The sequence below is a fragment of the Papaver somniferum genome, chromosome 2 (genome assembly GCF_003573695.1).
Source record: "Papaver somniferum cultivar HN1 chromosome 2, ASM357369v1, whole genome shotgun sequence".
Lineage (NCBI taxonomy): Eukaryota > Viridiplantae > Streptophyta > Magnoliopsida > Ranunculales > Papaveraceae > Papaver > Papaver somniferum.
Window position 1 is genome coordinate 52,241,261 of NC_039359.1, and position 25,189 is coordinate 52,266,449.

General features: G+C 35.2%; 1 protein-coding gene across 4 annotated transcripts; it reads right to left on the reverse strand.

Moving 5' to 3' along the window:
* Positions 1–420: 420 nt before the first annotated feature.
* On the reverse strand, positions 421–5,414 carry LOC113353274 (F-box/kelch-repeat protein At3g06240-like). 4 transcript variants are annotated; one of them, XR_003361184.1, is made up of 4 exons: positions 5,287–5,413; positions 4,146–4,816; positions 2,597–2,704; positions 421–1,088 (listed from the first exon to the last, which is right to left on the reverse strand). XR_003361184.1 is itself a non-coding variant. In XM_026596925.1 (4 exons), the coding sequence occupies exons 1-3, from the start codon at positions 5,367–5,369 to the stop codon at positions 2,647–2,649; spliced, it is 459 nt and encodes a 152-aa protein (XP_026452710.1). In that variant the 5' UTR covers positions 5,370–5,414; the 3' UTR covers positions 421–1,088; positions 2,597–2,646. The 4 variants fall into 4 exon arrangements, 3 of the variants coding, with proteins under 3 accessions (XP_026452710.1, XP_026452711.1, XP_026452709.1); XM_026596925.1 differs by having other exon boundaries at positions 4,146–4,463; positions 5,287–5,414; XM_026596926.1 differs by lacking the exon at positions 421–1,088 and adding an exon at positions 2,414–2,432 and having other exon boundaries at positions 4,146–4,463; positions 5,287–5,414.
* Positions 5,415–25,189: the final 19,775 nt, after the last annotated feature.

Genomic DNA, 25,189 nt, shown 5'->3' on the forward strand with positions numbered 1-25,189 from the left:
GTCTCATAATCCCAGTACCACCATCATCTCCTAATATATCCTATATAGTTATTTTTCTTTCTGAAATTCAATTTTGTATTAATTAAGATTTTGAAGCTTAATTTAGGGTTTTGGAATTGATTTGTGAAACTAGGATTTGATGGAGAGTTTGGTTTGATTTAGTGGAGAGTTGGGTTTGATTTTGATTCGAGAACACATATTTTGTATTAATTAAGAAGTTGCTGCTGTAGATCACTAGTAGAAATATGGTTTTTGGTAACAGTTCATGTTTTTTTTAAGGTGACAGTTCTGAGAATACCTGTTACTAAATATTTAGTTGTTGAATAACAGTAACAGTTTCGTGTAAGAACTGTTACATAAACCTGTATTATACTGTAACAGTTTTGGCCCGTCATCTTAGTTGTATACTGTAACAGTTTTAGAATAACTGCTACTGTGTGACTATGTTATGTAACATTTTTAATGTGTCACCATATAGTTGATTTTATAGTAACATATCTTTATGCTAACTGTCACTATATAAATGAATTATTCGCATCAATAGATAGTCCTGTGGGCAGCCACTTTAGAAATTTCGGAAGCAGACGAGGTTTTCTGCTCAAGGCTACCAGTAGGACCACTATTGCGGAGTTAACAAAGAAGCAAACCTAGTTCTGCTGGTCCAGCGGCTGTAGCAGAGTTCACGGTCCACTTCTGTGTTTCTTCTCGCGGCAGTGGATCACCATCGGCTGTCGATGGATACTATGGCTAATTACTTAAAAGAAATTTCTTAGCCAAGATAATACCAAAACCAGCAGGCACTGCATTAGAAGTCCATGAAGCATCAACAGTAAGCTTTGAAGACTGATTTCTAGTACTGATCCAATGTCTAGGCTGAAGTGTGATTAACAGTCAGCAATAAGTTGTCAGGACGTGTATCTCGAATCAAAGGTGTGAAGAACTGAATATAACTTCGGATATTAATTATACTTGAGCTAATTTTTTCAGTAAACGCCCTATTGCACCTTCTTTTTTCTCTTCTAAATCCACCAATACTTGATGTCAGCTATTACTATACAAACACTAAACGTGGCAGGACTAGGGAGAAGCTGCCAAACAGATACAGCAAACAAACAATCAAAGAATAAGTGCTGGATAGTTTCACAAACATGGTTACAAAAAATGCATTAGGAGTCCACCCCTTATAAGATAGAAGCAAGTTTCAGTGAGACGGAAATTAAGCTTAGCATTCAGAGATTTGACAGAGAAAATGTCACTTTCTTCCAATTTCCATCTAATCCTGTCTTTTTTCAGCAAGTCATAATGAGAACAAAATAATTTTATCTTAAGAACGCACCAAGAATTGAACGAGGGAATGTCAGTCACTAAATTCACCTTCCAAGTTAAGGTTTCTGCTCAATCAGATGCAGAAATCTGGATAATGTGTATGTAATGCAGATATCAAAAAGAGGGTTAGAATCTTTTCCCCACCAAAAGTCACGTTGCACAGCATTAAGCTTATTCGTTATCTTTTTAGGGATAAAAAAGACAGCCCGTTTGGAAAACTGGTAGACTCGCAAGAACAGACTTGTTAAGGACCATTTTACTCGCTTGAGCGAACAATTTACTTTTCCATCCTTGAATTCTACTCGTCCATTTGGGCTAAAAGGCCATGAAAGGTTTCCAATTTGGATTTACCAATAAACAATGGAACCCCAAGACAGGAATCTTTTAGGTTAATCTTTTAAATTTTAAGAAGAGGAATCGCCATTCTTTAATGGCGAGGATGCACATTTTTACTAAAAAAAAAGGCCTGATTTTTGAAAAATAATTAGCTGACCCCGAGACCATGCTAAATTGCTCAATAGCATTTAATAGGTTTTTACATTCGCCTAAATCAGCTCTCGTGAATAGCAGATAATCGTTTGTGAAGAACAAATGAGACACCAGCTCACTATGCCTTGCCATTTTAACTCCATGAAAGAGTTTCTGAGTCTCACGGGCCCATAACCTAAAGAACATTTTTTTTAGCTCAAACATTTTAGCAAGCATATTAATCATATTCAGAGTAAAATGCACAAATATCAAATTGAAACCCATGCTACAGCTAAACCTCATGAGGGGTCTTTGAGATTTTGTCTCAGACGAAATGAGAATTTCAGGGTTTTTCAAAATTGATTATGTGATTCAGATGATTTTTGGCAATTTTTTCATATTTGGAACAAGTAACTGACTAAGATTTAACCTAAGAATAAACTATAAGAGAATTACGAAGAACATGACAGAGATTTAACACAATTATTGCAAGGATGATAGGATCATGCCAAATAATAATTGTCATCCCTACATGTTTCAGTAGACCAATTATGCTTATAGAAACTCACCGGAAAGCCATAAGGTCTCTAGGACTTGTTGGGCTTCATTTTCCTAACTATCTATCTTTGTCGGGTACCCTAAGCAAAGCCAATTTATCCATAACACCATTTTATTAGTGAAGAAAACTGACAGAATTTCATTTTGATTGCTGTAAACTTCCAGCGATATGTTCCTTGGTGGGAGATAAACGGATTATGGATGACCAATAATCTTTAGAACAAAGTGGCGTAAGACAACATACCTCTGAATAGGACAAATATGACATTAGTCCAAGAGTATCTAAAATGAGGTTCACTTCTTTCTCCATTTCAGCAAGGGACAGGAACGACGAATGCTCGGGATACTCTGCCTGAAAATGCACACTATAAGACTCAGCCGTACGGAACACCAATGCAAAATTAAGGTGGACAACCATAGAACCCAGATGGGGTTTACCATGCTGGTGAATCTTACTTGGTAAACTATAAGTCCATCAAGCATCTCCTTACACGAGGAGAAAAAAGATCAAAACTTAATCCAAACTCTAATTTGTATACCACACTCAATAACGAATGACAAGCGAAAATATCAACCCTGTTATCTCGGATTTTGGACACTTGTTAGTCATTAATGAATGAAAACATAATATATCAACCCTATTCTCAACTATGTCACCGACAGTTCTCAATCGCTAATGACAGGCATGGGGACCACATGAAGATCCATCCATTTGCCTGTTTATTTTCAGGATATTCTTCTCTGTAATTATATTACTTGAGTACATTGTCACTAGAGATATACATCAGAAATTCATAAGGTGGAGAAATCACTTCGGAAGTTTCAGAAAACGAATTCCTAGAGACAGCATACGGAGCACAATATTCATATAAAGGACAACGAAATTCTTGAACAGGACAAATTGCCTATCAGACTTGACAATTTTCCTTTGACATGGTCACACAGGTAACAAGTGACCTCAATCCTTAGCATACTATTTGGTAGAAACCATGTTCTTCGCCATTAGGTGGTCAGTACATGTAGAACAGCTCTATTTCCTTTACCATATAATGAGGAAATTTTGATGTTCAGCGTGAACTTAGAAAATTCTAATGTCACAGTCAATCAAATAAACCACTGGATTGCGAGACAATAATTAACGAAGAGAAGACAAACTGTTGGAAGTTTTCTTATGTACAAAGCAACGGATATCAGTTACATAAGAATAAACAGGTTTAGGAAAGCAGAGATGCTATAAGGCTCATTAACAGAAGATAATCTGGTAATGTGTTACCTTGGCATGTTCTTCTATGTCTTACTATCTGGGATGAAATATGTTTTTCTAAAGCTAGTCCCATATAAGCTTCACCATTAGGTGGTCAGTATATGTAGAACTAGAACAGCTCTATTTTCTATACCTAGATATTATTTTTCTAAATCACCCTTAGAAGGTGCGCCTCACATTTAGAGCATTGTAATTGTAAACAATACACAAGATTGAAATGGACAAAAGGGTCAGAGTGACAGGCTCTTGAGGCGATGGAAATGCCTCCCATTCGACAGTGTTGGAAACCCACACAAGTTTTAAGTTCCCACCCACTGGCTATGCCACCAAAAGGTACCAACAAGCAAAAGTTTTTCCAGAATATTTTATAATATACAATCAGTGTACTAAAAATCAAACCAAACATACAGAAGCGACAGGAAACATCAAAATGTTGAAAGACAAACAACTGAAATGGAATTGTAGTTGCAGACTCAAAAATATACCAACTGAAATAATGAAAAAATGCATAACATGTTATAAATTTTACCTCAACCGTTGTGGCTCGGAATTCTTCACGACACCATCTGTAATCCGTTTCTCCAGATACGTACCAGAGCCAACTGAGACTATGCTCTCCACATAACTCTGTCGAATATTGGCCACAGTAATTTCACGGACCACCACGGATCTAACTTTTTCAGTTGTTGGGTTATATAAAAGTAATTGTCTGCGATCATTATCTACTAGTATTTCCCCATTGTCAAAATACCATAGAGGCCTCCAAAATGGAATGTCGCTTGAGGGCGATGGTAGCTGGGTTGTGGTATATTTTTTGATCCAAGATTCTTTTACTCCATCCATATTCCTGCATTACCCACACATCAATTTTAACTGATCCCCAAATACAAGCTATACCTATGCAGTCGCCCCACACTGCCACATTTTTATAAACATCTCCGGAGTAATCCATAGGTGGCATAATAATATTTTCAGGTAACGGCATATTCACCACTATCTCATTGCTAATATGAAAAGAGAAGATAACTTCGGAGGAGGTTCCTTGAGTGTTTTCGATACTTCCCAACCAATGAAGACATCCATTGAAAGACACACCATAATATCCTTTACCACACCGAAATAAGAATTTGACAGTGCCCTGAATACCAGTCCATGAATCTTTTCTCAATGTATAAATATCAATTTTGAAGCAATCATAACCTGATATTATAACCAGTTTGTAATCATTAGTGTTGCCGTCATGACCAAATCCGTAGGTAATGTTGCCGTAACTCTTTTCAGGCTTAGTAAATTCCTTAAATTCTTTTGTTAATGGGTTCAAAATACTAAAATAATAATCAGTCTCCACAAAACTTTCAACACTAAATATCTTTAAGCAAATTAAGCCATTGCATGAACCCAAAAGAAAAACATGAGTGGAATATAAATTCTTAGATTTAAATGGGTAATTTATCAGAACAGACCCACGAAATTCAAATCCACATGATGGTGTTGTTGTTGATGATGGTGATAATAAAGCATCATAATCAATACCTATGGAGTAAATCTTATTTCCATAGAAATGCCTAATCAAGAGCTTAGGTTTGCTGTTCTTACTAGTTTGATTATTAAGATGATTCTTGATGAAATTAGGTTTAGAAAGTAGATTATAAAAATATTTGCATACGCACCTACATGATAAGATCGATTCTGCTGGTAACCATAGAAATATGTCGTCGTGAATCCCTTCGGGGAGATTTGACAACAGAGACATTCAGTCTTCTTCTTCTTGAAATTTGAATTCAGAGCAAACTTCAGGGTTCAGAAATTAAAATGGGAAAGCGATCTCAAGTTCTCAACAATATGCAGAAGAGATGTTATGTTACGTTGCGGGATACACTACTCTAGGAGGAAACACAACTCTAACCGTATGCATCTTCCCTTCATCTACGACTCAAATTCATTACCAAGTGACAGTGGAATTGATGTCGATTATGGGAAACCGACAGTTCATTTTGTATTAGATTCCTTCAATGATTCATTCCCACTCTCCTACTAGAGTAAGTCCTGGATTGTTGTTTTAGAAGGTTGGTAAACAAAGGAGCATTCAAGGTATATATCATCCATTTTGAGTTTTAAACTTTTAAAATTCTCATTATTATTTTTTGAAACTTTGAGACATTTGAACTGAAAAAAACCTCATGCTTTTCAAAGTTTAGAAGTTTCCTGAAACCTTATTGAAATCAGTAAAAACTTTTAGGATATCTTTGCTCTTAACAAGATTACCATTCGCAACACCAAGCAATCATCTGCGAAAAGCAAATGCAAATGATTGATTGGGGGTTACTTTCAGATATTTTCATACCATCTATCAACACATTCTTTTTGAGCTAACACAAGGTATTAAGAGAGAGCTTCCATACACGGGATACATAGGTAAGAAGATAACGGATTTCCTTGCCTATTTCCCCTCGTAGGAGAAAAATGTTTACCCAATAAACTACTAAGCAAGGCAGATGTATTAGCAGTACTAATACATTGTTGAATTAAGTTGCACCAATCATTTTCAAACCCCGTTTTCCTAAGAACATCAAGCAGAAAGGAAAATTTATCGAAAGTCTTAGATATGTTTATTTGATTCCCAATTTTTTTTTTTTACAGTATGAATTAATTCATTTTAAATGAGATGAATATTTTCTGTATTTATCTATTTTGAACTTAGACAGGCTGAAAAGGGGAGATGAGCTTGTCCATTAAAGGTTTTATTTTATTCGCCAACAACTTATAAATGATTTTATATGAATTGTTACATAAGCTTATAGGTATGTGACTAGCTTCATCAAGAACTTTGGTTTTAAGGATATGAGAGAAATGAAAATACTCCCTTCGTCCCACCAATAGATGACCTTGTTTAAGTTTGCACGATTTTTAAGGCAAGTAAGAGGGAGGAGTATTTTAAGTATTTTTACAATTATACCCTTATGGATAATAATTATTAAAATGTAGAAATGATTTATTTCATAAAATATATCACGGATATTCGAAAGCTCTATACCGTTGAAAAGCATTTTAAGACACCTACGTAATGGATATATCGATCAAATTATGCATATTTCTTATACTAACAATAATCAATTAAAAAGGTAGTTTTAGAAGCATCTTATTGTTTTATGACACCACCCAATATTTCGCTTAGCAATCTGTATGGACAAACTCGAATATACTTTTAAGAGAATCAACAAGACTCAATCAATTAAAAGTACATCAACGAGTTTATATCTCTCTCTCTTGATTTGATTTCCTCAAACAGAAACTGCGAATACGAATCAAATACAAGGAATAACTTGGATAGTACCAAAGACCAATATCCAAGGATCAATCAATGACAATCAACAACCAAATGTTGGATTACTCTAATTGATGATCTAAAGCACAACCTGTATTATTTCAATTATAAAGATAAAACAATATAATGTGGAAACTGAAATAACACCGACACCAGAAATTTTGTTAACAAGGAAACCACAAATGCATAAAAACCCCGGGACATAGTCCAGATTGAATACACACTGTATTAAGCCGCTACAGACACTATCCTACTCCAAGCTAACTTCGGACTGGATTGTAGTTGAACCCCAATCAGTCTCCCACTGATCCAAGGTAAAGTTGCACCCATACGCCTCTGATCCTAGCAGGATACTATGCACTTGATTCCCTTAGATGATCTCACTTACAACTAAGAATTGCTACGACCCAAAATCGCAGGCTTTGACAATAAACAAATATATCTCACACAAACAAGTCTATCAAAGGATCAATCTGTCTCCCACAGAAAAACCCTAAAGTTTTTGTTTCGTCTTTTGATATAAAATCAAGGTGAACAGAAACCAATTGATAATCCGGTCTTATATTCCCGAATAACAACCTAGATTAATCAATCACCTCACAACAATCTTAATTGTATGGTAGCGAAAAAAGATATTGTGGAATCACGAAACGATGAGACGAAGATGTTTGTGATTACTTTTTATATCTTGCCTATCGGAGAGGTTAATCTCAAGCGAATCAATCTGATTTTACTCGTACGATAGAAGATGCAATATGAGATCACACAACTACGATAAAAGTAGTATCGATCTGGCTTCACAATCCCAATGAAGTCTTTAAGTCTTTAATCTGGTTTTAGAAGAAGAAAACCAAAGGTTAAAGGAGAACAGACTCTATCACGCAAACTAGTATCACATGTAAGGTGTGGGGATTATTTTTGCACAAGGCTAGATGTCTCCTTCATATATTCTTTCAAATCAGGGTTTCTCCTTGCTCACAAAGCAAACACTATCCACTGTTAGATGAAAACCTGATTAAGATTCAAGCTAATATATCTAAACCGTTAGATCAAAATCTTAGCTTGTTATACAAAAATGAAGTGCACGCTTCTAGGTTTGTTAACCGTACCCAAACGTGTGCATTGTTGGTTCGACAATAGTCAACCAAAAGGTTAGACATTTGAGCATTTCATACCAACCATTTTCTTCTCCACCATAACTAGTTCAAATGACTCATATGAACTAGTTAGAGAGTTGTTCAATTGCAAGGAAATCTCATGTACTACACAAGAAACAATTGAAGCAAGGATGATTTGATTCACATGAATCGGTTCATGAACTTTATAGCCACGGTTTGCAAAAGCATTCCTTAGTATTTATAAGTTTAAGTTCAGAAATCATCTTCAGATACATAACCTTTCTCAAGTTCGCAGACTAGGTTCGCGGACTTAAGGTACTGAATAAAGTTTACAAACTCCAGTAGAAATTCTCGGGTTTGAGAACTTCGCCGGTTCGCGGAATGGGTTCGCGAACTTGGCTCACGCAAGCAGTTTGTTAACTCCAGCAGAAATTCTCGGGTTTGAGAACTTCGGCAGTTCGCGTACTGAGTTCGCGGACTTGGCTACTATCCATTCTTCCAGTATAGGACTTATGAACATATGTGTTTCCACAACATAATTATGTCCATCATTGGTTATGTAATCTAAACTCTCATTCCAATCATTGAAACATTATTAGATAAGGTTATATAGTTGTTACACTATTTCTTGTCAAAGAAATTTTCAAGATGACTGAAACATATCATGACTTGCGTCACTAGGTAAACAAAAACATGGTCAAAGCGAAACGCGTACCAACACATATTTCGAGATATATATAGGCGAGGTATACTCGACTCGAAATACCAAATGTGTATAATCTAAGTATATATATATAGCATACGACTTTTGTCTCAAGAAGCAGGAGATAAAATAGATAGACTTTTGAGTGACAGATAAGTTCAAGTCTTCACATACCTTTTTGTCGAGAAGTTCCACCGGTTCCTTGAGTAGTTCTTTCACTTGTATGATGAATCTCCATGAAGTCCTTGATCTCAACTACACTTACTATCCTAGTCTGAGACTTAGCTATAATAGACTAGAAATCAAGACTTATAGTTTTGATCACTAACATTGACAAACATGCTTGATATAGCAACGCATGCGAGTTCGACAGAGCAGTGCTCTAACACTTAGTTCTTTAAAAAACAAAACCAAAAGTGGTTTTTTTAGCCATTGCAACAATGTCAGCAGAAACAATAATCTCTCAATTTTTTTAGAAAAAAATATAAAGTTGGGAACCCATTGGACCCAGGCGAAGAAAAAGATGCAATTTTTGAGATTACTATTATCTTCCTCAATTACCGGAGTGAGAATATTAGAACAAAGATTCATTAATATTTGGTTTGGTTGTAGAATCCATCTCCGAGAAATGGTTAAGAAGCACTTCCTAAATCCGAACTCTATTCTCAACTCAAATACCATTAACATTTGAATAGAACTAATACTATATATCCAAATGTTATAATTCTCACTAGCCCATGAAAGTAACTAGAATTCTTATCCCCTCACTATAATATTTTATCACCACTTTTTATTTCATTAAAGACTCGTTGATGTTATATCATTTTTTCATTTCCAAGCTTAACTGGCTTAAAACTTCCGACTTTAAGTTTTCAAGATCATTAATAACTTGTTCACGTATACAATGTATATTTCGAAATTGGTTTTTGTTCCAAATATTTATATTTCTTTTAACAACAGCTAATCTTGTAACAATTTGAAAAGTCGGCGTACCAATACGATGAGTTAACCAAGACTTGTAAATGACATCAATACATGATTTAAAATCAAGACAAGTACCAAAACAATCGAAAGGTTTAACACTATTAATCCTGGCATGCTTCTTATTTAGAAAAATTGGCCTATGCTTGAAGTTATCAATCGAAAGGTTTAACACTATTAATCCTGGCATGCTTCTTATTTAGAACAATTGGCCTATGACTGAAGTCATCGAGCTGAGATGAGAGACTTGAACATCATGGAAGAGAGAATCGAAAGGTTTAACACTATTAATCCTGGACAGACTTCTATCTAATATTTTCTCTATCAGTTCTCCATCGTTTCTATGATTCGACCAACTAAAATCAATAACCCATATACCCTATGCCTATAAGAATTAACCTGCCTGACTAACTACATTTACGGACATTTTTATTTCATGTCTATCAATTGTACCAATTCCACAGTTTCCTCTTGATTTAAAGTAAAATTTAGATCTCCGATTCGAAGACATGTGTGACAAGAACCTCCAAAAGATAATTTTACTATAAGGATTCCTATATATAAATGACTGAATCCATCCTAGTTATCTGATTCATGATGTATTTATAAAGTAATTCGAAAATTGAGTTATTTCAAGTTTAACTTTTTCCTCCAAAGATGAAGCTAACCCTCCAGATCATAGAATCCACTATTTTCATATTTTCATACTTGACCAACTTCAAAGACTCACGACATTTCTACTATATTTTTTTGTTTCACTTGGAAAAATGATATCAGGTTGTATAGAATTAGCAAGGCCTTAAATATCTTATAAGAATTTTTTTGCCACATTGTTGACAAATCAAAGAAAAGATTTTTAAGTTTCCAAACTATATACATTCGTTGTTCATACAAAAAAAAGTTATATTACTTACAAAAGACACATTCTCATGTGGTTAAATATACATCTAATTGATATATATATACATATAACCAAATTGATATATACATATAAAAATAAACCAAATCGAGATATACATATAAAATAACTACCTACTATGGGAAAACTTAAAAAGGAAGATAAACCTGCTCTCTTTTTTCAAGCAGGAAGATATGTACATGGAACAACCTTAAGGATTTACGTAAATGATAACTTTAAATGATTTAATGTACTAATCTTTTAATGAACCTGATATTTTTTGATAAGCAGAGAACTTTAAATGTTGGTGCAGTTAAAATCAGTCTTCCATGCCTCAACATTTTAAATTAATAGAAAAATATCAGGTTCGTTAAAAGTGGCCCGAAACGAACCGAAATAGTAGACTGTTATGCAATCCTAGTCAAACCTCAACTGGGATTAGTGAATTGATATTTGATCAATCACATAGTTTTCTTGGAATACAGATGAACCAGTTCTAAACTTGTTTGGAAGTGTGGTATAATCGGTTCCAAGATTGTAAATATTAAAAATGATTTACATAAGAAAATATGTCGACATACTTTGAACATGCTCAATAATTCTTATCTTTTATTGTTCAAAGATATTCCTTAATAACTCAAGGAGATACCGGGCCGAAAATAAAATAAGAATCTTTTAATTAAGGTTATCAGTTTTATGCATATCTCTGGAGAATAAAAATCTGTACTGTGCATTTACTGATTGGAGATTTTCTAGTGAGATTTCGGTAATATTGGACAAAGCATTTCCAGGAATGTTGAAAACCAGTTTGGACATTTATTACATATCTTGAGAATATTCGGTTTTGGAAATTCCTTGGTGTCCAGACTTCCTTGGTCTATAAATACCCAAGTTTGCATTTCGAGCAAACTATATTAAGAGCCAGAGAAACTACATCTCTTTGTTAGGTACTGGTGGAGCCGTCTATCCGGAGAGGAAAGTACCTTAATTAGGAGAAATCTCTTACGACCACTCGTTTAAAGACTTCTGTGGGATAAAGAAGCTCTACGAGTACCATTGGTTGGAAACTAGATAATTGCAGCTTATTTTAGTTTTCGATTGATTTGATTGACTAATGGTTTTTGAACTTTGGTTGCACCTAGTTTGTTTATTCTTTAGATTCTTCTCTTCTGATATAAGATTCACTCAAACTAGATCGAAGTATCGACGAGATCTTTAGAACTGTTAGTAGATCTAAAGACGTCTTGTGATAATCCATTGTGAACAGACTCCGCTCTGTGCGTGATTGATCACAAGAGATTCAAGTTGTGTTGTGCAGGTGTTTGTTGAAGATTAAAGAAGATTTGAAGACAAAGAATATTTCTGATTTGGTTTCTATATCTTTGGTGCACAAAAACTTGATCGGCTGGGATTCAACTAATACATGACTTATTTGACTGAATAGTTGCGTGAAATCGGTAGCAATAATAGATCTCTTGAGTTTTATTTGATTGCTAAAAATCCGGATCTTATTACTTCGGTAATTGAATAATGGATTGATCTAACTAGGAAAAGGAGTTTATTGGTAAATGGAAGAGCCTTTGCATATGAATTGAGATATGTTCATTGGAAAGAATCAAGAGAGTTGTTACCAAACAAATTTGTTGTTATTTTACTGTTTGGAATATGAATTAAAGGAATTGTTCTAGTGCGTGCACTTATTGAATGTCGAAAGCGCATGGATACTGAATAAACTAGGTGAACTATAGGTTTAGTTGCTTGGTCTCAACTATACGAAGTTGGTATAGATTTTGTATAACGGCTTAATTCTAAGAGTATTCAATTCTGGACTTGGTCCCAGGGTTTTTCTGCATTTGCAGTTTTCTCGTTAACAAAATCTTGATGTGTCTTTACTTTTCTATTTTCCGCAATTATAATTGTTTTATTATAATTAGAAGTAAAATACACAAACGTTAATTCCGTATATACTTGATAATGATCCTATAGAGTTTGATTAAGTCCGAACCTATTATCAAGTATCATACTTCGTTGTTGTATTGTCTCGATCTTGTATCCATAGTCAATCACACAAGTTATCTTTATTGAGATGAGAATATGTTATTATTGTTGTCAACACCGTAACCCCCTTTTGTTCGAACCGTAACCTGTTCATGAATCCTATCTTAGAAGAGTTAAACCTTAGGGTTTCCTTATAAAAGAAGGTAGAGAATTCCTACTGTTTTTAAACCTCTGGTTGAAAGGATAATCAGTTGATTTGTAGTTTTCATCTCTGCAAAAGAATGAAAAGCTCAAAAAGACCTCATGAAACCATCGTTCTTGATGAGGATTACTCGGAAGTTCCTGCCATGAAACAATGCTGAAAAGGATTGCTTTAAGGAAATAACATAACTCATGGATTGTTGATTCTTTTAAGGATCAGACTCAAGCTCAAAATAGGAGTGTAAATTGGCCAGGTCGGGCAGCCCGGCCCGTATTCTACTGCAGGCCAGGGCAGAAAGGCCTCATAATCGGCTATCAAAAAATCCCGTCATGCCGGGCAGGCCAGGTAGAAGCACTTATTTGGAGGACCAAAACTTTCCCAAAGCCCATTTTATAAGCGGGACATGGCAGGCAGGCTAAACAGGCTTCGAGTTTTTTGATTTTTCAAAATTCTGTAATAACTGATTTAACTTCTATTTGTAATTTGGAGATTAAATGAACTATATAGTCCAAATTTATGCACCCTTTTAAAACTGGGGTGCACATTCCTACCCTCTTTATTGAAGGATCTTCTGGGACAAACCGCTTTTGGTAAACTAATTAAGTCAGAGTATTTTTTTTCATTTAAAACACAAATTTCTGATAGACACATTTATGTGTCTATTTTCATCTCTTTTGTGTATTTTGTTAGTACTCGTTTTCGTCCTTATTATGGTGTTTTGTGTTTTTGTAGGTATTTTTTTGGAAATAAATAATTTTGGAAAAATCGGCTCGAAAAATTATGCGGAGCATCCCCAGAGGACATTTGTTATTCGGACTCTCTGCTTTGGATAAGGGACACCCACTTGATAAGGGGTGACCACTTGCTATTCGCACCCCTGAACTGGATAGGGGGAGGTCATCTTCTTTGTTTGAATTTGGTTTTGGCGGGAATACTTAATGCAGACGCTGTTGATTTTGGGTCGGATTGTTAGAGGGATTTCAGCGAGATTCAATCGCTAGAAACGGTTGGGCTGGGACTGAATACACTAGACAGGGTATATGCAAGCGATTTGATCGAGTAACTTGGGACAGAAATCCGAGTTTGGAAGTAAACAGGGGACCGAGATATTTTAGAAGATTATGTTAATTACGCAAGCTGTGTGAAGATTGGGAGAAGATATTTGGGAAGATATTCTCTAATGATATTATACGAACAATTTAAGACAATCCAGAGACGCGTAGAAGAGTTAAACATGGAAGAAAATCCCATATCCTGCATGAAATACAAAGAAAATATTCCCGACGTTAATGGAGATTTCTGGGCGTTATTGTGAAGATTTGAAGGCATTAAACAGTATAAATAGGATCTTTGGGTCTACTATAGAGGGCGTCGAGAGTCTGGGGGGATGGGGAGAGCCAGAGAAGAAGAAATTCGAGTTTTCCCAAACTCGGTTTCTGCTGCTGCTGCTGATGAACACGAAAAATGGACCTGCGACAGCAGTCGTTTTTCTACAGTAGTAACGATTAACACCTGTGGGTCGTAATCAGGTAGTCTTATTTTCCACAGCGTTTGCGACAAAGCTTCAACAGTCTTATTTTATCACTGAGGGTCGTAGTTCTCTGATTTTATTGTATTTCTCATATTCTCATCATTTGTAAACCATTTTTGAGCCATAATAAATTATTTTGAGAGCATTTTTACTATGATGAGTGAAACCCCAACACTGGAATGACGAAGGAGGCCGAGCTTCATACATGGGTAATTTTATTAATTCTTTTTAAGACTTTTGCATTAAAAATTAATTGAAATATGATTTGATTAAATTGGGTGTTATTTGATTAGATGGGTCATGCTTAGCTTAGGTGATTTGATGTTCCATGCTTAACATTTACAATCAATGTTTTGAGAATCTACTTTGGCAAAATAAGAGTCCATATATGTTTTGAGCGATTATTGTTGAGAATAAATCATTGAGCCCTATGTTATGAAGATTGGCCGAATCATTAGTCCCAGTACCTCTCTACCAATTTGTCAATATTTTTGTATATAATTTTTATAAATCTAAAAATCCTTCACCTTCACAAGTCTTAGAGTTTGAACCTTCATTACTACAATCCACGAAAAATCTATAATCATTTTGGCGCCGCCGACGCAGAATTGCGTTTAGGTAGAATTTTTTTTTTTAGATTTATTTTTCTTTGTTCTTTTTTACGTTCTTTGGGTATTTGTCTATGTGATACAGGTTTTGAGGCTTGGATTGAAAATAAAAATAAGAAGAAGAAGTTGTCAAAGATTTTTGGCGATTTCATAAAGACTAGGAGCAAAGCTTAAAGCAAAAAGAACGGAAAGAAGACGAAGGATTTCTTTTTTATTATTATTTTTTAGATATATTTTTTTTTATTAATTTTTTTTTTAGAAACTGTAATTAAAGTTTTTATTTTTGTAATCTTTTATTTTTGGACATTATTTTTTTTTCCGGACATTGAACATTGGACATTATTTTTAAGACCCTACGGAAGGGTTATAAATTAAAAAAAAAATAAATACAAACTCTTTGCAGGGAAGGACGACGATTACTATATCGTCTCAGCCCCTCGGGTTCGCACACTGACACCGGAGTCAGTGGCCCGAGTCGACTACAGCGGTTCTTCGCCCGTCTGGTACGGGAGGTAAACTTCTAAACACCCGCGAATCTCCTGCAAGCGGGTTTACTGTTTGCCTTAAGGTGAATATATGCTGAGGACTTGAATACGGCTGTTTTAAATTCCTAGTAAAGGGCAAGGCCTGGACAATACAAGATAAGGGTTCGGATTTCATCACCGTTCTCTTCTTGCCCTCCTTAGGAAAACGAAACCAAACGCAATCCTAAGCCTAAAATTTTGACTATAACGAGACCTATAGGATAACGAGCTTAATAGGAAACTCGTTCGAAAATATTGGTTGCTCTTTAAGCACACTTCAAAGTTCATGATGGTTTCTGTGAGTTGAATGCGTGACTGCGCCGCCTTCTAATGCGGTGAGGCCTTGTGTATCAAAGCTCTACTAAGCTTCCCTCGTCTCTATTCAACTTACTTTGACTCGGATTGATTCCAGAGGGGTTTGCTCAAATTGCAACGAATTCCCTTTCGAAAGATAGAAGCTGTTCTAGAAACAATCTAAGTGGAGCCATCATGCTTTTTGTTTGCTAGAATTTATAGGTTTGATTTGGTCGAGTCATCCTTGTTTGTGATTGTGTAGAATTCCTCTGTAGTTTGTGTTTCCTCGGTGATGAATCCTTTTCAGGAGACGCCACCTGAGATGACGTTACGAGAATATATGTCTAGAAATTCTCGTTATCAAGAGACGTCTTCGGAAATGACTCTTGGTAAATATATGCGTGGGCAGCGATATATGGATACTCCAACTTTTATTGAGGAATCACCTCTAACGATCTATGAGAAATATTATAAACATAGACCATGTAGTTGGGAACAAAGCTTGAGAATTCGTGAATATCAAAAATTATATTGTGATGATGATGAGGAGGAGGATGGTGATGATGATTATAATGATATTTCTAGTTCAAATCCAAATAATTTTAATTATTATTTACCTATTCAAAAGGACGAGGATTTGACTAGAAATACCTTAGACGATGATTACGAAACCGATGATGGTTTAGAGGAACCAGTTTATCTTGAGAGTATTGTTTTCGATTCAAACGATTTAGAAACAATAGTCTTAGATGAACTCGTAGAGATTAGCGGGGATGAACCTGACTTAGAAAAATCAATCGCCCACTTTCAAGAATCTGATGAACTAGAAATTAGGGAGATTATGACCAGTCTACCTAGAGACGCCGAAAACTCTATGTTTGGGGGTGATTATCATTCTCCATGTTCTTTAACTCTTAAAAAAATCACTCACGTGGGACTTGACATCAATGCCTCAACCATCTTACAAGACTATCTTCGTACTCGTTTTCCCGAACTTAATAATATTCAACACGAGTCTCAACTGTTAGAAACCCATCCTCTGGTTGATGAGGTTAGACCAGGAAATAATACCAAGATTGCCTTTGTTTTCCTACCAAAAACTCTTCTACCAATCGTGGGAACATATAAATTTCACATGTGTCAATTATTAAGTTTTGAGACTAAACCTAATTACTTTAGGAGATTAGGGTCGACACATCTGTTTAAGGAAGACCACAACTCTCTTTGTGGTCAGCTGTGTAAGTCAAATCTTATTGACTTAGAGGATCCTCAGTTATTTAGGTTATTATTGTGCTCTTCTAAGATCATATTTGAGTTTTTCCAGACTCTAGGACCTAATGATTCGGATCCCACCTATGAAGAAACGCAGCCAATGAAAATTTTCTATTTAGACCCTTTCATAGAACCTGAACCTGAACCACAATTAGATATAAATTTCTTAATCAGGAAACTAAGTAAGGGCATGTTAGTCTTGTTCACTTTCTTGGTTCATTGCAGTTTCCTTTGGTCAGCTCTATTTAGTTTTGAAGACCCACAGTTATTTCGACTGTTATTTTATGGTTCGAGTTGACTAATCCTTTCCTAAGTCTGGATGAAGACTTTAAACTTAGCACTTCTTGGGAGGTAACCCAATCTCATGCACCCGGTAATATCTTTCCTTAACTCTTCCGCTTCAAATGGTAACAGTTTCTCCTTGTTCATGCTTTTAGTTTCATCTTTAGAACATTGAGGACAATGTTAGATTTAGGTTTGGGGGTATGGGAGAAACTTTTTAGTTGCAATAAATAAACTCCAGAGCCTAGAAATTTATGCGTATTTAGGATGGCACTAACCAATCTAAGTGGATGGAAGCATTTTGGTTGTAGGAGTTGAGGAACCAATCTGAATAGATGGAAACATCTATAGAGTCTATTCATAAAAGCACAGAACTCAGGTGTTAGAAATAACATGATAGTTGCACCATATCTCGTTGAGTCCTTTTCACTTCTATTTTAATTTTGTTTTTAAACTATGTTTCTCTAAGTGATAGGTGGGTCCCAGGATTCAAGTTGTTACCAATTCTAGGGTGAATTAGAGTGATTGAGATACCATGAAAAAAAAATGGCAGTTACCAAAAAGTTAAAAAAAATAAAATAAAAAAAATATTGAGACCAGACCATTTGACCAAAAGGAATAAATTCAATAAAGTCGACCACTGGTACCCGTGTATATGCCAGTTGTGTTGACCTAGAGTTAGGTTATCGACCACTGGTACCCTTGTATATGCCAGTGTGTTGATATTAGTCAGACTAGTATCTCAATCCATTAGGATAGGTTCATTTTGGCGGAGGCCTTCAGACAGATATGGGAAACGCCGTTCACTTAGTAAACATCAAAACTATCTATGTTTTTGTATATCCATATCTTAATCTTTACATGTGATTAGTTTGACTCCGAATATGATGTCCATAGTGCAACTATCTTAGTAGAGCTCTGTCACTTATATGAATTTTAGTATGCTTGAGTGAAAACTCGTGTACAGTAATTGGAATTTCGCATCAGGGTACTTCCTCCTATAATTAATAAGTATGCCAACCAAGGAGGTTCTTTAGTGCTTTCCAAGATTTTGCGTAGATAGTTAGGGTCTGGAGTAAAGGTTTTGTGGGTACACCTCTGGTAAACCCTCCGGAGACAACACTCCGCCACTAGGGCCACCTAGGGGTTCGAATGATTTTCCTTTCTAGAATAAATTTGCTCGAGGACTAGCAAATAATAAGTTTGGGGGTATTTGATAGACGCATTTATGTGTCTATTTTCATCTCTTTTGTGTATTTTGTTAGTACTCGTTTTCGTCCTTATTATGGTGTTTTGTGTGTTTGTAGGTATTTTTTTGGAAATAAATAATTTTGGAAAAATCGGCTCGAAAAATTATGCGGAGCATCCCCGGAGGACATTTGTTATTCGGACTCTCTGCTTTGGATAAGGGACACCCACTTGATAAGGGGTGACCACTTGCTATTCGCACCCCTGAACTGGATAGGGGGAGGTCATCTTCTTTGTTTGAATTTGGTTTTGGCGGGAATACTTAATGCAGACGCTGTTGATTTTGGGTCGGATTGTTAGAGGGATTTCAGCGAGATTCAATCGCTAGAAACGGTTGGGCTGGGACTGAATACACTAGACAGGGTATATGCAAGCGATTTGATCGAGTAACTTGGGCCAGAAATCTGAGTTTGGAAGTAAACAGGGGACCGAGATATTTTAGAAGATTATGTTAATTACGCAAGCTGTGTGAAGATTGGGAGAAGATATTTGGGAAGATATTCTCTAATGATATTATACGAACAATTTAAGACAATCCAGAGACGCGTAGAAGAGTTAAACAGGGAAGAAAATCCCATATCCTGCATGAAATACAAAGAAAATATTCCCGACGTTAATGGAGATTTCTGGGCGTTATTGTGAAGATTTGAAGGCATTAAACAGTATAAATGGGATCTTTGGGTCTACTATAGAGGGCGTTGAGAGTCTGGGGGGCTGGGGAGAGCCAGAGAAGAAGAAATTCGAGTTTTCCCAAACTCGGTTTCTGCTGCTGCTGCTGATGAACATGATGAACATGAAGAATGGACCTGCGACAGCAGTCGTTTTTCTACAGTAGTAACGATTAACACCTGTGGGTCGTAATCAGGCAGTCTTATTTTCCACAGCGTTTGCGACAGAGCTTCAACAGTCTTATTTTATCACTGAGGGTCGTAGTTCTCTGGTTTTATTGTATTTGTCATATTCTCATCATTTGTAAACCATTTTTGAGCCATAATAAATTATTTTGAGAGAATTTTTACTATGATGAGTTAAACCCCAACACTGGGACGACGGAGGAGGCCGAGCTTCATACATGGGTAATTTTATTAATTCTTTTTAAGACTTTTGCATTAAAAATTAATTGAAATATGATTTGATTAAATTGGGTGTTATTTGATTAGATGGGTCATGCTTAGCTTAGGTGATTTGATGTTCCATGCTTAACGTTTACAATCAATGTTTTGAGAATCTACTTTGGCAAAATAAGAGTCCATATATGTCTTGAGCGATTATTGTTGAGAATAAATCATTGAGCCCTATGTTATGAAGATTGGCCGAATCATTAGTCCCAGTACCTCTCTACCAATTTGTCAATATTTTTCTATATAATTTTTATAAATCTAAAAATCCTTCACCTTCATAAGTCTTAGAGTTCGAACCTTCATTACTACAACCCACGAAAAATCTATAATCAATTTCCATATATTAAAATATTTTCTCTTCCTTTTCTCTCTCTATTGTTTCTTCTTCGTCATCCTGAAAATATAACCTAGTTGAGTTCGTCTTTTCCGGTGACCTAGTTGAGTTCGCCTTTGTGGTTTCTGATTGTGTTCATCTTGATGATGACTGTTGATAAAGAGAAAACGTAGTTTGATCCATTTTGGGCGGAAATCTAATTAATGGTTTGTGTAATTCACAACAGAAGAAACTAATTTTGTACTTCCACCATCGATGACAGATCTATTTTCTCTTCTTCGAAATTAATCAGATATGCACTAATTTAAAAAACCAATTTTGAGATACCAATCAAAACCTTATTTTGGAAATGTCTTCGTACAATTTTGAGATTCGGTGGTGAATTATATTAAACACAATCGCTTCCAAACATTGTTCTCCATCGCTGCCAAATGCTAATAACATCTTTGTTTACAAAACAACAACAATCCTGATAGGCACGATCTTCAGTTAAGAATAAGTATTTATTGATATACCCTGGTATATAATCGGCAACACTGTCATGATGGTCAATTGCATGACGTACAATTAAACGAGGCGTTTGAAGTAAAACTTAACAGTACTAGCCATTTACTTAACTGTAAATGAATATTTTCACTATGTTTTCTCAATGATTATGATATCAATTTAGACAAGAAAATTTCTTTGATTACGCTATATTTCTCTTCAAGGGAACTTGTGTGTTACGAACATCAATGCTACAGAATCAGATAAAAGGAAAAATGTAAATTTAGATTTTAGACATTAACATTATCAGTATGAACACAATGAAATAGGATGATAATAAACTCATGATTATTCTTCTGAGTATGAGAGAGTAAAAAAAGAAAAAAAAAGAGAGGGGAAAATTCGGTTGTAACTGAAAGTCGTATTTTACATAGAAAGTAAAAATACATGACAGAATCCCTATAATTTAATCCGCGATAAATTAATAATCACGATAAATTAATAAATTTTACCGGTCCTGAGTCGGGACCACCGTGCTAAATTAAGAATTCGCTAAATTTACAAAATAATAACTTTTTTTAGCTTTCTATAGGTCCCTTCGGATATATAAATTAATAACTCTCCAATTTTAAAATTTAGTTTTACATTTTTGCGAATTGGTAATTTCATTTGTTACTTGGTTTTTATTAAAATTGATCTCACATTGAATTTCATCTTGGATTTTTCTTAAAATTAAAAGAGTTTTTGGTGTTGTCATTTCCTGATGCATAAAACCTATTCACTATATCTTTGCAGCTTTGGTAGCTTCTTTACAGGAAGGCGGCTATGTAACTCAATTCAATATCTTTGCAGCTTTGATAGCTTCTTTACGGGAAGGTGGCTCTGTAACTACACTTTCATCTTCGATTTCCACATCAACACTTCGTCTTTTCTCATGACACTCAATTATTTCTTCGTCAGTCAACAAATATGAAATAATATCCTTTTGAGGGAAGTTTAAAAGAAAGTTAACATCCATTCCACTGTGATAATTCAATTCGTTGATTAAATTTTGCAATTCTCTAGTTCCTTTATTATCTAACACTTTATTTGGATTCTTTGATACAGTGTCATCCATTGAATGAATATTACAATGACAAAAATAATTTGCAATGGAAAAAGGTGTATTGGTTCATTTTGTTGATTTCTTTTTTTACAATTAAACAATTTTTTGATAAACTTATTAATATATAATTTAATAATATTAATTTATGCGATTATTTAATATCGCGATAAATTGATAAATTTTGCCGGTCCCGACGCTATTATTTTATAGGGGTTATACTGTATTTGATTTTCAACCGAAATTCCTTCCCATAAGGGAAGCCGTCATTGCACCCCGGTTTTAGAGGGGTGCACAAATTTACACTCTGAACTATAGGTTAAAATAATCTTAAATAATTAATTTACTAAGTAAAATATAAACGAAAATATAAATTTTAATCCAAAATATAACAAAAACACACAACAATTTGTTTTTACATTAGAACAAAAACCCTTCAAAATTTAAACGGATACCAGGCTAGGCTGTTCAGGCAGGTATCATGCCAGGCAATTAAATTTTAGGGAAAACTCGAGCCCGCCCGTTTAAACTAATCAGGTTAGGCCAGGCGGCCCGTGACGGACTGCAACAGGCTTCGGGCTCATTCGGGTACAAGCAGACGGAGTATTTTCGGGGTAATATTTACACCCCTAGCTCAAAATGACTCTAACATTGAGATTGCTAACCTCCGGGTGCAATTAAATCAACTCATGGGTGATCAGTTCAAGATGATCGAAAAGTAAAAAGTCATGGTTAGAAATCAGAAAAAGATAATCTCAGAATATACAAAATTTAGACAGCATATTCGTATTGTAAATCGGAAGTTTTGCATGCTGAGTTAGGAACACAACATATCAACCATTCAACGGGTGAAAGATGTTGGTGAATCATTCTTCAATGAAATTGCAGAAAGGTATGAAGAAATATATAAAGTCTAAATATATGTTATTTTCTTTTATTTTTCTTTTCTTTATTTTTCTTGAAAACTTCTTATGAGAATTTATTCTTACGTTTGAGAAGGATAACTAGATTTGGTATAGAAAAAATTGTGATTACACAAGCTATTTCCAGCGATTTTCAACTTGCATGTTTTTGGATTTATTTATTTAAATTTTAGAGTTGTTGGAAGATGAACTTGCAGTATGTAATCATTATTAATTTAATTATTGCAAAAGTCGTATAAAATATATGTGCTTTTGCGTTTTTGCGAATCGAAACTAAAAAAAAACATATAGTATCATTGAAGTTGGGAAAAAAAATGTACAACAGAGCTAATGAAAAATTTGTCAAAACTAGACTTCATAATCACAAGATGGGTGATCATATCAAAATCATTACTTGTCATTAATGATCATGAAATTGCGAAGAAATTTACAAGAATCTAAAAATGTTTTATGAGTTTGATAATTAAGATTTAGCTAAGCCGCACCTCTTAAGTAAGAATTCTGACTCCGCCCTCGTTATTTTGTTACGTTCTCTCTAAAGAAGTGTGCACAAAATTGGACTTGGTTTTTTATAATCATAATTTGATGAGGAAGCTGCTTCTATGTAAAAAAGGAAATTAGTGATTTAAAGGAATGTGCACAAAATTAGACTCGTTTTAGAATCGTAATCGGACGAGGAAACTGTTTCAATGTAGAAAAGGAAATTAGTGATCATAATTTGATTAGGAAACCATTTATATATTTTTCTCTATATAAGCTTACAGGAAGAGCATGCAACAGAATCAACCACAATGCAACACTCAGAGCGTCTCAAAGGAAAAGAAAAGAAAAGAAAGATGGATTCTTCTTCTGCGTCGTTATCATCGTCAATCATACCTTATGGTAAATACATAGAAGAAAATATTATGATCGAAATACTTATACGTCTTCCATACAAATCTATATCCAGGTTCAAGTGCGTCTCTAAGCTATGGCTCTCTTTACTCTCTAATCATACTTTCATAAGCAGGAGGTTACATGATTCAAATATTCCAAGATGGATATTCTTTTATAATTTCGAGCTTCCTCTTAACCTAAAAAAGCCAACTACATATCCTAATATTTATTCATCGGAAAAATCTAAAGCTGAGAATGCAGGGTTTTTGTTTGAGTTTCCTATATCAGAACTATCAGCACTTCAACAAGCTCTTCCAGAAAGTTCTTACAAAACTGAGTTATTCCTTTTAGGTTCAAGCAATGGTTTGGTTCTTTGTGAAAATTCTGTCTGGTGTCCCCAAAAGGTGTATTTAGTTGGTAATCCGGTCACAAGAGATTGGGCTCATATCCCTCCACCGCCGTTGGATAAAGGGACGGTAGTCCCAAACCTGGTTTTATATGCGAGTCTTCCTCTTCCAACTCATTGAATTCTAAGCAAACCAGTTACTACAAGGTGGTGCATATACCTGACCCCCACAAGCCAGTAACCAAATTTAACATTGAGTTATTTTCTTCGGACACGGGTTCATGGAATGTCTACGAGGTTTTGTGCCCACGGCAAGTCATGCTTAAAACAAAAAACCCTGCAATGACTAGTCAAGACCAAGTTTTGTATTGGATTGTTGTTGTCGACCCGAATGATCAGATTTTATTAGCATATGATCCAAATAAGAATGCTGGTGCTGGTAGTCATCCATGCAGACTGATCGAGTTGCCTGATCGAGCGAGCAAATAACTCCTATGATCCGGGATGTCTTGGGAAAACAAGCGGGTTCATCAGTTACAGCTACTGTTCAGAAGGAATTTTGAAAGTTTGGTTACTTGAAGACGATACCGCAATTGGACTGTGCAAGTCGCACTTGACACAAAATGCGAACCTAAAGGATATGATATTTGAAGAAGATACGCTTGGTTACAAGGGATTGGATGCAAGCGATATGTCTCGAACAACACCAGTAGCTTTCCACCCAATGGATCAGAATGTTATGTTCATTGTTGTCCGTTCCTCGATGTTTATGTATAATTTCGAAAAGAAATTACTCAAACAGCTCAAACGTGATTTGATCGGTACTAAGCACTTACCCTTTGTGCTAATTCCATCTCTACAAACACTTTAGTCACCTCTTAGCTTGTGGTCGGGATATTTAATGCATTTTATCTTTGCCATGATTTTGATAATGTTGAAGAATTACGAATCCAATTGTTTTTTTTTTTTTCTGCGGAACACCAAGAACGTTTCTGATTCGCGCATAGATAACAGCCCCGGCTTAGCTCAGTGGTAGTTTATAATTATATCCAGAGTTTATTGTTTCATCCCCTTAGTCGGAATTATTTTTTATGACTTATTGATTATAGTACCATCTTTGTGTTCTTTTCTTTGATTCCATGCAATCGTGTATATACCATCTACTAGATTATAAATCAACGAACGATAAAACTGTTTCAATCGTGCTTTCTAAAGCTCTTCAGGTCACCCTATATTTTTTCGGAAGCCGTCGACGTTTCACTAACAAAAAGTGCAACGGGGTTAAGTTTATATTTCTCCCACTTTTATATTTCTGGTTATCCCAATAGATGATGGAACCCCAGCCTTTGCAATAGTGAGATTCGTATACCAATTACTGAACCATAAAAACAAAACGAACCA

What these genes read in the sequence shown, in the direction of transcription:
- LOC113353274 (XM_026596924.1), bottom strand. Translation starts at nt 5,369, where the DNA reads ATGTCTCTGTTGTCAAATCTCCCCGAAGGGATTCACGACGACATATTT. An exon ending in AGCAGAATCGATCTTATCAT is followed by an intron (nt 4,817 to 5,290) that starts GTAGGTGCGTAT and finishes TTATAATATCAG; the next exon opens with GTTATGATTGCTTCAAAATT.